The sequence below is a fragment of the Sphaerodactylus townsendi genome, linkage group LG15 (genome assembly GCF_021028975.2).
Source record: "Sphaerodactylus townsendi isolate TG3544 linkage group LG15, MPM_Stown_v2.3, whole genome shotgun sequence".
In the NCBI taxonomy this organism is placed as follows: Eukaryota; Metazoa; Chordata; class Lepidosauria; order Squamata; family Sphaerodactylidae; genus Sphaerodactylus; species Sphaerodactylus townsendi.
This window is the reverse complement of record NC_059439.1, coordinates 5,208,170-5,221,025: the sequence shown is the minus strand read 5'-3', so window position 1 is coordinate 5,221,025 and position 12,856 is coordinate 5,208,170. Positions and strand designations below refer to the sequence as shown.

The following is a 12,856-nucleotide window of genomic DNA, read 5'->3' as shown; positions in this document are numbered from 1 at the left end:
TTAGAGCTCATCTCCACACTACAGAGACCAGTTCCCCTGAAGATAATGGCTGCTTTGAAGGATGGAATCTATAGCATTCTATCCAGAGGTGTATTGAGGGGAAATGGCATCCAGGGATCCCCCCCACCATGCCCCCAATACTTGCACCCCCCTGCGCTCAGGGGCGGGGGCAGCTTGGACCAGCACTACAGCGGCAGGCTGGTTCCTGGGCTGGCCTGCTGCCGTGGCACCTGTCTGAGCCACCCCTACCTCCCTGCAGACGGCATGTGGGGAGGGGCAGGGCACCACAGCGAGCAACCCAGGAGTCAGCCTGCCACCATGGTGCCCATCCAAGCCACCTCCACCTCTGAGCCCTGACTCCAAGGGCCTGGGGAGGGGAGGAGGCGGCTCGGATGGGTGCCACGTACTGCCCACAGGGATGGGTCAAATGACCCAGGGTGAACGCAGGGTCATTTGACCCCTCCCCCCGTCCTCCCTGATTCTACCCCTCTGAAGTCCCTGTTTTCCCTAGGCTCCACCCCCAAATCTCCAGGATCTTCCCAACTTGGATCTGGCAACTAATGCAGACAATAGAGGTGAGACTTGATCAACTGTATAAATGTTTGATCCTAATTAAAATCTGGTAGAGTGGAATAAATAACTTTACTTCTGAAGAAAAAGCAGCAACTTTACTTCAGTATAACATTACAGAAGAGAAATAACAGTAGGCAGTAAAGGCACTGGCCGACTCCAGAGGGAACAAGTTTTGAGTAAACAACACCCCCTCCAGAAACCATAGACATTATATTATTCAATTTAGCTTCATTGATTCTTCTAACAAAATCTGCTATTGGCCATGATGGTGGTGGGCGCAAAATTAAAGGAGCACCTTTTGGCAGAACAAGATGTTATTCCAGTACATGTTTTTGTGAGTCAGAGGCATTTACCTCTGAGCAAGTGAGCTCTGACTGAGAAAAGGATATGCTGGATCCATTTACAGCACCACTGGACTTCTGTGTTCATTTGCTGCAACAGCTTTCCAGATTTACGCAGCACAATTACAGGCAAAGTCTATTGATTCCTTTGGGGGGGGGGTGTTGTTGTTTTGTTTTGTTTTGCTGTCAAATCACATCTGACATACTGGAGGGGTTTTCAAATCAAAAGACTTTTAGGAGTGATTTGCCATTACCTGCCTCCGTGTCACAGCCCTGGTATTCTTTAGAGGTTTCCTATTCAAGTACTTGCTAGGATTGATGCTGCTTAGCTTCTGAGATCTACTGAGATCAGGCTAGCCTGAGATATCCAGGTCAGGGCTTAGATTGCTGTAATTGCTTTGTAATGCTCAATGCCCTCTGGAATTATTATTAATCTCACTAAGAGGTATGACACTGTCTCTCCCCCACCCCTCCCCCCACACATACACACACTCCTTCTCCAGGGCTGAACTAGGGATTTAATATATTTCATATTCACTATTGCAGCAGTGGCGTAGGAGCAGTGGCGTAGGAGCAGCAGTGGAATAGGAGGTTAAGAGCTCATGTATCTAATCTGGAGGAACCGGGTTTGATTCCCAGCTCTGCCGCCTGAGCTGTGGAGGCTTATCTGGGGAATTCAGATTAGCCTGTACACTCCCACACACGCCAGCTGGGTGACCTTGGGCTAGTCACAGCTTTTCAGAGCTCTCTCAGCCCCACCTACCTCACAGGGTGTTTGTTGGGGGGGGGGGGGAAGGGCAAGGAGTTTGTCAGCCCCTTTGAGTCTCCTGCAGGAGAGAAAGGGGGGATATAAATCCAAACTCCTCCTCCTCCTCCTCTTCTTCTTCATCTTCTTCATCTTCTTCATCTTCTGCTTCTTCTTCTTCTATCTTAGCAAAATCATGGAATGGTTTTTCTTGATTAGATTTGAATTTTACATAATGGCAGTTCACCATGGGCTTTCATGGCACCTTGACTATTTCTATTTACCAGTGTTGTGTAGTGTGCTGAACAAGGATCTGGGAGATCCAGCTTCAAATCCCCTCTGTGATGGGTGACTTTGGGTCAGTCACACTCAATCTAACCCACCTCACAGAGCTGTTGTGAAGAAGACATTTTGGAGAGGAGGTCAACACTGGCTGCTTTTGGACCCCATTGGAAAGATGAAATACAAATGATGCATATAAATATTAGTTCTTTACATTCTGAAGAAGTAAGGTCTAGTTTTCCTAAAGTTTACTAATTCACTTTGTTCTTCTTACTTGGATGGACTTGTTGCTACATAGTGTTGCACCATGGTTCTGTTGCAGCAAAATTAAATTGAAGTTCAGGGGTACCTTAAAAGTTTTGCAAAATTTATTCCAAAATAAATTTCTGTGAGTCAGAGCTCTGATTTGAATTTTATGCAATTACACTAAGCCTTGGGCTTCCTGCATTTCATGCTGTGTGTGTGTAAAGTTAACTAAGTTGCAGCTGACTTTGGGTAACCCCAGCAAGGGTTTTCAAGGCAGGTGAGAAGCAGAGGTGGTTTGCCATTGCCTTCCTCTGCAGCAGCATCTGTGATGGTTTCCCTTCTAAGTACTGAACCTGCTTAGTCTTGAGACCTGACGAGATTGGGCTATGGTATACCATGCTGCCTTCCCTATGTTTACTTTCATACCTCTTTTTAAAATGAATGCCTAATGAGGTCCACTGTACTGTGTTTGATAAAATTTTGATTCCCTTTAAAGTATTGCCAGAGACTTGTTTATCAGGTAAAATAGACTAGTGGCACCTTGGAGACTTGTGCTGTAATTCACACCAAACCTTTTCCCTTTCACATATCCATTTGAAGATATTTTTTCTTCTTCAAGGATTTCCCACTACATATCTATCTGGAGATGTGGACCATGTTCACCTACAAAAGTTCATTCTGAAACAAACGTTATTAGTCTTCAAGCTACCTGGTTGAATGTTTTTTTCATATTTTGTAATCAGCCTTGAGTCTCTGTGTTTGAGAAAGGTGGGATATAGATATACCACATACTATGCAATAAATGTATTTGTCAAAAGAGGCATTCTGCACAGTTGCATTGGACAAGAGGGTTCACACACTTAGGGACTGTGGTCTATACTGCTGTGTGTTGCTTATTGTAAGTAGGATTCTAAGTATCTAATTGCAATACTGCTTAATGTGTCATGTGAATACTTATGCCATGCTTCACTTCTTTTTGGTGCTTCCAGACTTCTAAAGTCCTAATGCATTAGTTATTGAATGTCCCATTTTTGAGACTGTACAGGCTCATTATGCGAATCCGCCTTGAGTCCCTGTTAGACAGGAGGGCTATAATAAACGAAAATAACTAATAATATGCCACGGGACTTCGGCTTTACTTTAATGACTAACAGCCATTATTTCACAGTGAGCTCTGAATCAAGAAAGCTCACAGTGGAATGAACACTGACAGTCTTTACAGCGCTGCTGGACTCCAATTTTGTTTCCCCACAGGAGGTTACCGAGCCACCCCCACCAAGCCCTGTATTCAGAGGCGCCGCTCTATCCTTCAGCGTCTCTATCACTGCCAGGGACCGTTAGCGTTCCAGGCGGGAAACTGGTTCCGCTCCAGACCGGAAGTGCTGCCAGGAGGGGGCCCTGCGTGTCCTTAGTAGGAAGCAGCTGCCGCGTGCAGGATCGGCGGGGCTGCTCTGTCCTGCAGCCTCACCGGCTCCTCTTCCATTAACATCACCAGGAGGGGCAGCAAATGGACTTCCAGTTAAAAGTGTTGGTGATGCATTTAATGGCCGGTGAATGGGGGCAAGCTGCCAACACGCACGTGGCTGGGAAGGGCAGGTGAGTGGGGCAGGTCAGGGGGGCAAGAGGGTATACTGGGCTGTCAGTTCTTCTGTTAAAAAATAATGCTCTTCCTCCAAAGAAGCAGCACACATGGTTCTGCGCTTTATCTTCACAGCAGCCCCGCCAGGTAGATATTTAAATCTTTTTATCCAGCACACACAAGGATCCATAGTGGCTCAGGATACTGTCCTCCCTTTCTCTGTTTAATCCTGGCAACAACTAACCTGCGAGGTCGGTCAGAACAAGAGAAGGTGGCTAGCTCTAAACTGCTCACTGATTTGAATCTGGGTTTCTGGGATGCTGTTCTCGTGCTCGGTTTATTTCACAGTCATCGACCAGCAATATTACATACAAATATTGTTACAGCCTGTTACATCAGCCTGCTTCTTCAGGGCTGAGAGAGGCTAGCCCAAGGTCAGCTAGCATGGTGTAGTGGTTTGTGTAAATCAGATTATAAATCACGTTTCTGAAAAATGTAATCGCTCAACATAGTCTTCATTAAAACTTTTTTAGAAATTGAAACCATTGCATCAGCAAAAACACAGACTTACATAAACCAGCCAGGACGGCAGATTACAATAAAATAGGTTGCGATAAAGCTTCCTGACAATAAGAGCTGTTCAACAGTGCAATGCACTACCTTAGAGTGTGATGGAGTCTCCTTTAGAGGTTTTTAAAGAGAGACTAGATGGCCATCTGTCAAGAGTGCTTTGATTGTGTGTTCCTGTATTGTAGGGGGTTGAACTTGATGGCCCTTGGGGTCTCTTCCAACTCTATGATTCTAGGATGTTAGGGCTTGAAACACCCAGGTTATTGGTAGCTTGTCAGTATTGGCAATTTTTGCTTTACTAAGTAATATTTAATCTCTTTTTCCTTTGATGTGTTACTTCCAAATATGTTCAAATAATATTTAAAGAATTTCTTTTTAATTATCTATTCATCATTGGTTAGACCACCTTTCAATTGTATTTTTGTAATAAATCTGTTCTCCCATCTTCCTTAGTTTTGCAGCCAGCATTTCCCCTTGTTTATTGGCTCATTCAAAAGCTTTTTGTTTAGCAGAACTCAAATTTCTTTCCATTTCCTTTGTAGTCAGCATTGATAATTGTTGCTGCAAAATCTTAATACTGAAGACAATTTCACTCTTATTTAGGTATTTTTAAAGTCTTTTTCTTTTATCAAGTCCAGAATATTTTGTATTTTCTGCTGCATCAACTTTTTGTTTAAATTGTTCTGCTGAATTTAAAAACACTTCATAAATGCTTTACTGGCATCCCAAACCACATTTAAATCTGTTCCCTTATTCATATTAATTTCAAAATATTCCTGTAGCTTTTGTTTTGCCTTTTTCACAATCTCTGATTTTTTCAATAGAGTTTCATTTAATCGCCATCTGTATTTAATCATTTAATCTCCATTTCCTTTTAAATGTAAATATTAGTGCATTGTCGTCTGAAAAAGTCTTAGGACACACATGCTTCTTATGAATGCTTAGTCCAACTGAACTAGTTATCCACAACCATGCCAATTCTGGAATGTGATTTATGTATTTCTAAATAGAAGGTATATTCTCTCGCATTACCATATTTTAATCTCCATAATCTTGTAACTTGCAATTCTCTATTAGATCAAAAAAGGTTTTAGGCAGCTTACCTTCTGTTATTTTTATGTTGCTGTCTGTTTTTCTATCCAGCCATGTCGAGGTTACTCCATTAAAGTGTCCCATCAATATGATATTTTCACAGGAATATTCTAGTAACATTTGTTCCACTTCTTTGTAAAATTGAAATGTGTTGTCATTTGGAGCATACACACCAACCAGAACTGTTTTGGCTCCAGCTATTGAGACCTGAATTGCCAGCAGCCTTCCTCTCTCATCCGTATATGACAGCTTTGGCTCAAATTGTGTTTTAACATAAAAGACCACCCCTCTGAAGCTGCCTTGAGGTCCTGGGTGTGATAACAAGGATTGACAACTGGTGAATTCTTAGGTGGAGTAGTAACTAAAAGTGGGTCATGCCCCCCGCCCCCTGTTCTGCTGTCCTTTGGGGTACCAGATTCTGCTTCTGACAGGTTTCCCGGCAGTGAAAGCTGGGGAAGGAGAATAGAACTTAATGTAAGAGCAGTGGTCCTTTACTCCAGCATGCTTGTTGTAAAACAACCAGACAGGTGCCTTTGGAATCTCCCAGATGGTGCAAGAAAATGACATCTCTCCCCAGTTTTTCCCTTCCAGCTTCTGGTTTTTAGAAGGCTTCTGCCTCTGAGAGATGCCCTGCAGCTATCTTGACAGCCATACTCTGGTTTTTTTTTCTGGTTCTTTGCATGACTATTAAGGTTTTTCCCACTGGATTGGCCCTAATACTGCCTCTACTGCAGCATCCTCTTTCCCACAATCACTGGCCAGATAAACCTTTGAGAAACCTAACAAGGCTTGAAGGTTTTCCCCTGACATTAAGAAGTAGGCTGCCTCTGACCATGGAAGTTTGCTAATTAGCTGTTGCAGCTAATAGTTGTTGATGAGCCTGGCCACCAAGATTTTGTCCAGTATACAAGTGGAAAGCACTCTGTTGTCTGTCCTGTTATGTTTTGCTCCTTGCTTTAAAAATGTGTAGCCTGTCCCAGCCGTAAAATACAAATGAACAAGGCCTTTTCAAAACAGTCTTTTTAAAGTTCAATAAGGTTTCCAGCACCAGGTGGAAAGTTCAGATCCTTTTCAGTCCTATGTATTGTCAAAGACTTTCACAGCTGGGATTAGCTGGCTGTTGTAGGTTTTTCGGGCTGGTAGTTCTAGCATCTATGACTGGCATCTTCTGAGGCATGTCACAGTAAGGTGTGTTTCTGTTCGTAGCCCATCTTACTGTGTGACATGCCTCTCAAGACGCAGCCGTAATTGCAGATGAGACATAAAACTACCAGACCATAGTCCAGTGGTGGCAAACCTTTGGCACTCCAGATGTTATGGACTACAATTCCCATCAGCCCCTGCCAGCATGGTCAATTGGCTATGCTGGCAGGGGCTGATGGGAATTGTAGTCAATAACATCTGGAGTGCCAAAGGTTCGCCACCGCGGCCACAGTCACACAGCCTGAAAAACCCACAAGAGCCTTTTCAGTTTTCTTGGCTTAAGGGCAACGAATCAGAAGCAGAAGAGTCTTCACAGGGTGTCTGAAATGCATTCAGATTGCTGCTACTTCCCTACTGCTTGTAAGCCCTGCTGTCTGTTGTGTGAGTTTGTGTCACTCACCCTTTTAATGTAGGCATCTGGTGTTTTAGTAGTTCTTTTAGCAGGTTTTTCATTGGTAGTAGATGTACGACTGGGGAAGTAGAATGGAATGTGTGCTTCTGTGAGGACTCTTTCAGTTCCTGGAAAACTGGAAGTTTTGAGAGGACTAAACAACAGCAACCCCAGTGTAATATTTTCTCTTTTGGAATGCTTTTTAACGTAGTCTAATTTACTCAAATGTAGTATTTTGGTAGTTAACCCTCCTCCAAAATGTTATACACCAAAATCACTGGAATGGATGTTGCACGGATAGTGGTGTGTGGGGTGGCGGACTTTCTCCACTCTGTTCAGTAAGTAGAATTACCAGTTTCAAGGTAAGGTCCGAAGGTTTCCCCAGAATTACACTTGATCTCCAAATCCATTCCCTGAAGGAAATAGCGGCTTTGGAAGTGGAGTCTATGCTATACCATAGAAGTTAGGAAAAATGGAAGTCCTAGATGGACATCCCATACCTACTGAGCTCCCTCCTTTCTTAAACTTCATCCTCAGTTAATGGCAGTGTCCATTAACTGACCAGGAATCCTCCCCCAGTGATAGGAAGGGCTGAAGACATGCCAGGTGGATGATCGGCACGGAGAAATCAACAGAAGTGTCCTGCATCCCAACACTGCCCCCCACCACCAAATTTTCTTTCTCCTTCCCTGAAAAGGTTTGTTTCTCCATGACGAACATGGGGAAGGGGTTTCCAGCCTCCCTCAAAAGAATTGGAGAGGTTCGGCTGTGAAGTGCATTTTCCTTTCATTCCCTGCTCTTCCCTGTGGCTGCTTCCATCTCTGTCATAGAATTTTGGGGGGCAGAGTGCCTCTTGGCAGGGCTCCAGCTTTGATGTGAAGTGGGAAAGGAAGAAGCTTTGCGGTGTTGCCATCGGTTGTCCCCCATCTGCTGTCTGCTCCTGGCCTGACTGCAGGTGGAGCGTGCCTCCTGTTTTCAAGGTTCCCTGGCGGGGAGGAGCAAATTCCACTTTGCTTCCTGTGACTTGTGTTTTTCTAGCTAGAAGAACTGACAGAGAGGCTGGATCTGCAGCGATTGCAGTGGCTGGGCTGGCTGGCGGCGGCTGCTGCTTCACGCTGAGCTCCTGGCAACATGGAGATCTTTGACCGGGGACTCAGCTTAGAGAGCGCGCCTTGGTTTTCACCCCCTTGGTGAGGCAGTTGCGTAATAGAATCCTGGGGGAGGTAAGGGTGGGTGGAGAAGCAATGATAAGATGGGGGTGAGGGAGCCTTTTGCCTAATAATCAGACACACACGTGCACACCCCTCTCTTATATAATGGCATACAGAGAAAATAGGCTGTTTGCACTTTTTAGATTACCAGCTGAAAATAAGTTTGTTTGCAGCATTGGTACATTACGACTCATTTTTAAGTGGCTTTGTGTTTAGACTATGTTGTTTTCAAGTGATGAGCTTTAATCGTTTTTATAATGTTTTTATGTTTGATTTTGTTAGCTGCATTGGGCAGCTGCCCTAGATAGGTAGCTTGGGATTTTTCCAAGTAAATGCATAATTTGTTTTCTTGAATTGTCCGGCTTTTAAAATGCTTCGTATGCTTGTGTGCACTGGAGCTTTGTCCCCAAAGATGTTGGCTTTGCTTTTTAGGAGCAACAGTGGCGCAGTGGTTAAGAGCAGGTGCATTCTAATCTGGAGGAACCGGGTTTGATTCCCCACTCAGCCGCTTGAGCTGTGGAGACTTTTCTGGGGAATTCAGATTAGCCTGTACACTCCAACACATGCCAGCTGGGTGACGGTGGGCTAGTCACAGCTTTTCGGAGCTCTCTCAGCCCCACCCACCTCACAAGGTGTTTGTTGTGAGGGGGGAAGGGCAAGGAGATTGTAATCTCCTTTGAGTCTCCTGCAGGAGAGAAAGGGGGAAATATAAATCCAAACTCTTCTTCTTCTTAAAAATCTATAATGCCAAGGACTTTTAGTCAGCGTCCGGAAGGATGCAAAAGGGCTGTCAGAAGCCATGAAGGCCACCAACATGTGTGAAGCTTAGAAGATGGCATACTAGAAGAAGAAGAGTTTGGATTTATATCCCCCCCTTTCTCTCCTGCAGGAGACTAGAATTCTCATAAAAGGTAAGGTACAACTAATGTGCTCGATGGGTCACATTGTTAGATCAGAATTATAGTTCGTCGAGGGTACCGTGCAAAACCACTAATACCATTGTGTGCTGCGCGGTCCAGTGGAAGCTGGACCTCTGTCTCCAGTGGGGACTCCAGTGGTCTCTGTCTCCAGTGGGGACCCAAAGTTTACAGTGTTCTCCACTCCTATGTTTTATCCTCGCAACTACTTTGCAAGGTAGGTGAGGCTGAGAGGGGGTTGCCGGCCCAAGGATGCCCACAAGCTTCCGTAACAGAGTCCAGATTCAAACCTGGGTCTGCCAGATCCTAGTCTGACATTCTGCAACACGCTGGCTTTCTTCTGCCAAGCCTTTTTGATAGGTGCCGAAAAAAGGGGGACCCTGTGTTTTCTAGGTGCATAAAGATGGGGCAAGAATAGAGAGAATAAGATACACCTTGCTAGGTGTTGAGTTCTGTGATTGCCTTATGGAAGGTCAAAGGAGTAGCTTTATAGCTGAGATCTGAACGCATGCATGGGTGTGTGGGATCCTGATTGATTGTGAAACACAGAGCTGGAAGGTACCTCAAGGGTCATCTAGTCCAACCCCCTGCACAATGCAGGAAATTCACAACTACTTTCCCTCTCCCAGGGGCTCATACTCTATGGCCAGAGAAAGACAAAAAACCTCCAGGATCCCTGATCAGTATGCCCAGTGAAGTATAAGTTTTGGTGCCATAGAGACATTTGGGGGTCCAAAGTAGACAAATATGTTTTCACTGAGAACTGATGTGAAAGCGGGAGGGACCCAGCCAAGTTGGTGCATAATGGTTCCTTGGTCCCTGATGCAGGTCTGAGCAGGGATGTTGAACTCATTTGTCACGAGGACTGGATATGACATAAATGCGACTTGGTCAGGTCAAGCTTCGGGGGAGGGGGGAGTGGCTTCTTCAGCTGGCCCCAGAATGGCCCTGGGTGGGGGGTTCCTAGTGAGCATTCCGTGGGGTGGGTGCCTTGAGTGGACTTATCAAGCCCACAAGCCAGCTAAGGCAACCTTCGCTCCCAATGTGGCCTTTTGCTTGCTTAACTGCGTGCTTAACCAGATCAGGGGGGTGGGTTGCCTCAGCTGGTTTGCAGGCCCAATAAGTCTTTTCAAGGGGCCTTCATGGCCTACTCCTTTAATATGCGTTAGTAATTTATGTTTGTACTTTTTTAATCACAGCAGCTGATAAAATGTCAAAGTTCGTTTTCTTCACAGCTTGCAACTTATCTGCAACTGTTGATAAACGCTGCAGGTGCCTTAAAAACTTTGGCTTCCTCCGATATGTCTTCTGCTTGTTTGGCAGCTGTGTGAGGAAAGGGGTGTTATCTTATGAGGAAGGAAGAAAGGAGTCTGTTCAGTGTTTGCAAATCCCGGGTACTACGTGCATCCACGCTCCCTGTCTGCGTGTTTTGTTGGTGTTGTAAGAAAAACTTTCAACCTTTTAATTCTCATGCAGTAAAGGAAGAAACGTGGAACGTGCATCTTTCTGGCACAAGAAATTGGAATTCAAATGAAATGTTTGTAACGGGCTTGTCACAGGGGTCCCGAAGCTTTTTGAAACGGCAAGCACATTTGGAATTCTGACATCGTGTGGTGGGCGCAGCAGCAAAATGGCTGCTGTGGGGGGAGGAGCCAGCCACAAAATGGTTGCCACAGTTTGGCTTCAGTAGCGTAATGCAGTCCTTGTGCTGTGGTAGTAGCTGAGCAACATTTAAAAAAAAGTCTGCATAACCATTTAAATCTCCAGTAGTCAGTCAGTCAGCCTTGCTGGGGAAAAACCCTATCTGGCCACGCCCATTTCTGAAAAATGCCAGAGACTATGTGTGCCTCCCCTGTGGAAAACAAACATATATAATATAATTCTAAGGGCACATCCCGGGCAAGGAAGCCTCGCTGACTACACCGGAGTAAGGTTCTGGTGACCTGCTTAGGATGCACTCATAGTCTGGCTTACTGCCTGTTTAGGGACGGGTTGCAGAGAAATTTAGAGGTGAAATTTAGTAGTTAGGGTATTTGACTAGGATCTCATAACCCAGGTTCACAGCGTTACTCTGCAGTAATTCAAGTTGGGGGATTCTGGGCTAATCTTTCTCTCTCCCTCTTACAACCTAACTCGCAGGGTGGTTGTGACAATGAAACAGAAGAGGGACCCCATGTGCGAGGCCCTGAACTCTGTGGGGGAAGGGTGTCCTAAAAATGGATCAGACAGGAGCATCCATTCTTTCCTTCTAAGCTGAAAGAATAAGAACATAAGAAGGAGCCTGCTGGATCAGACCAGAGTCCATCTTGTCCAGCACTCTGCTACTCGCAGTGGCCCACCCAGGTGCCTTTGGGAGCACACAGGCAGGATGTGAAAGCAATGGCCTGCTGCTGCTGCTGCTGCTCCCGAGCACCTGGTCTGCTAAGGCATTTGCAATCTCAGATCAGGGGGATCAAGATGCATAGCCATAAATCGACTTCTCCTCCATACATCTGTCCAAGCCCCTTTTAAAGCTATGCAGGTTAGTAGCCATCACCCCCTCCTGTGGCAGCATATTCCAAACACCAATCATTCATTGCATGAAGCAATGTTTCCTTTTATTCATCCTAATTCTTCCCCCCAGCATTTTCAATTTATGCCCCCTGGTTCTAGTATTGTGAGAAAGAGAGGAAAAATTCTCTGTCGACATTTTCTACCACGTGCATAATTTTATAGACTTCAGTCATATCCCCCCTCAGCCGTCTCCTCTCCAAACTAAAGACTCCCAAACGCCGCAGCCTCTCCTCATGAGGAAGGTGCTCCAGTCCCACAATCATCCTCGCTGCCCTTCTCTGCACTTTTTCTGTCTCTTCGATATCCTTTTTGAGATGTGGCGACCAGAACTGAACACAGGACTCCAAGTGCGGTCGCACCACGGCTTTATATAAGGACATGAATAGTCACTACCCTGACTAGTCACTACCCTGACAGTATATGTCAGGGTGAGTTAAGAAGTAAACTATTAATCTGCTTTACAAATGAGATAGGAGGGGCTTTCTGTCGTGTTTCCACGGGCGCACTTTAACCTGCCTTCCAGGCATTTCAGTGCACAGAAAGACTTGAGTGCCTCGTGCTGCATTTTAAGAGTGTAGCCCTTGCTGTCTGAGCAGTGTGTATATTCCCCCAGGGAGTCCACTTATAGACATTACAGATGCACAGTTGCTCAGTTATGATGCAATATGTTTCCCCAGCAAAATTGCAAGGTAGTTACAGTTTTCAGATGACACTGGTGTGAGGCAGTATGGCTCGTCTGTGGATTTAGGTCTGAAACTCTCTACTCTCATGTTTGACATGCAAGCCTGGCTTTTTTTTTAAAGCCACCAAGTAACAGCTAGCTTATGGCGATCCCACAAGTTGTCAAAGCAAGGGATGTGCAGAGGTAACTTGTTTTTGCTTGCCTCCATGTCAGAACCTTGGTACTCCTTGGAGGTCTCCCACCCAAATACTTGCAAAAATCGAGGCTACAAGCACGTGACTGGTCTACTAAAGTCACCCAGCAAACTTCCATGGCGTGAGTGGGGATTCGAACCTGGGTTTTCCAGGTCCTAGCCCCATGGTGGCGAACCTTTGGCACTCCAGATGTTAAGGACTACAATTCCCATCAGCCCCTGGATATGATATTCTCACAATGGGACCAATATCTGAGAGAATATCTTTGGCAAGGCAA

The 12,856-nt window shown here is 45.3% G+C and overlaps 1 protein-coding gene across 3 annotated transcripts in view; it reads left to right on the top strand.

Moving 5' to 3' along the window:
* The first annotated feature begins 3,564 nt into the window (after window positions 1-3,564).
* SLC25A39 (solute carrier family 25 member 39) overlaps window positions 3,565-12,856 on the top strand; it is a 35,499-nt gene continuing 26,207 nt past the window's right edge. For 2 of the 3 annotated variants that reach the window (XM_048517144.1, XM_048517143.1), the window contains exon 1: window positions 3,565-3,783. In XM_048517144.1, the coding sequence (XP_048373101.1) occupies window positions 3,742-3,783 (42 nt within the window). In that variant the 5' untranslated portion in view covers window positions 3,565-3,741. Of the gene's footprint in view, window positions 3,784-8,078; window positions 8,213-12,856 lie in introns of those variants that run through there. The other variant, XM_048517146.1, reaches the window with a different exon arrangement.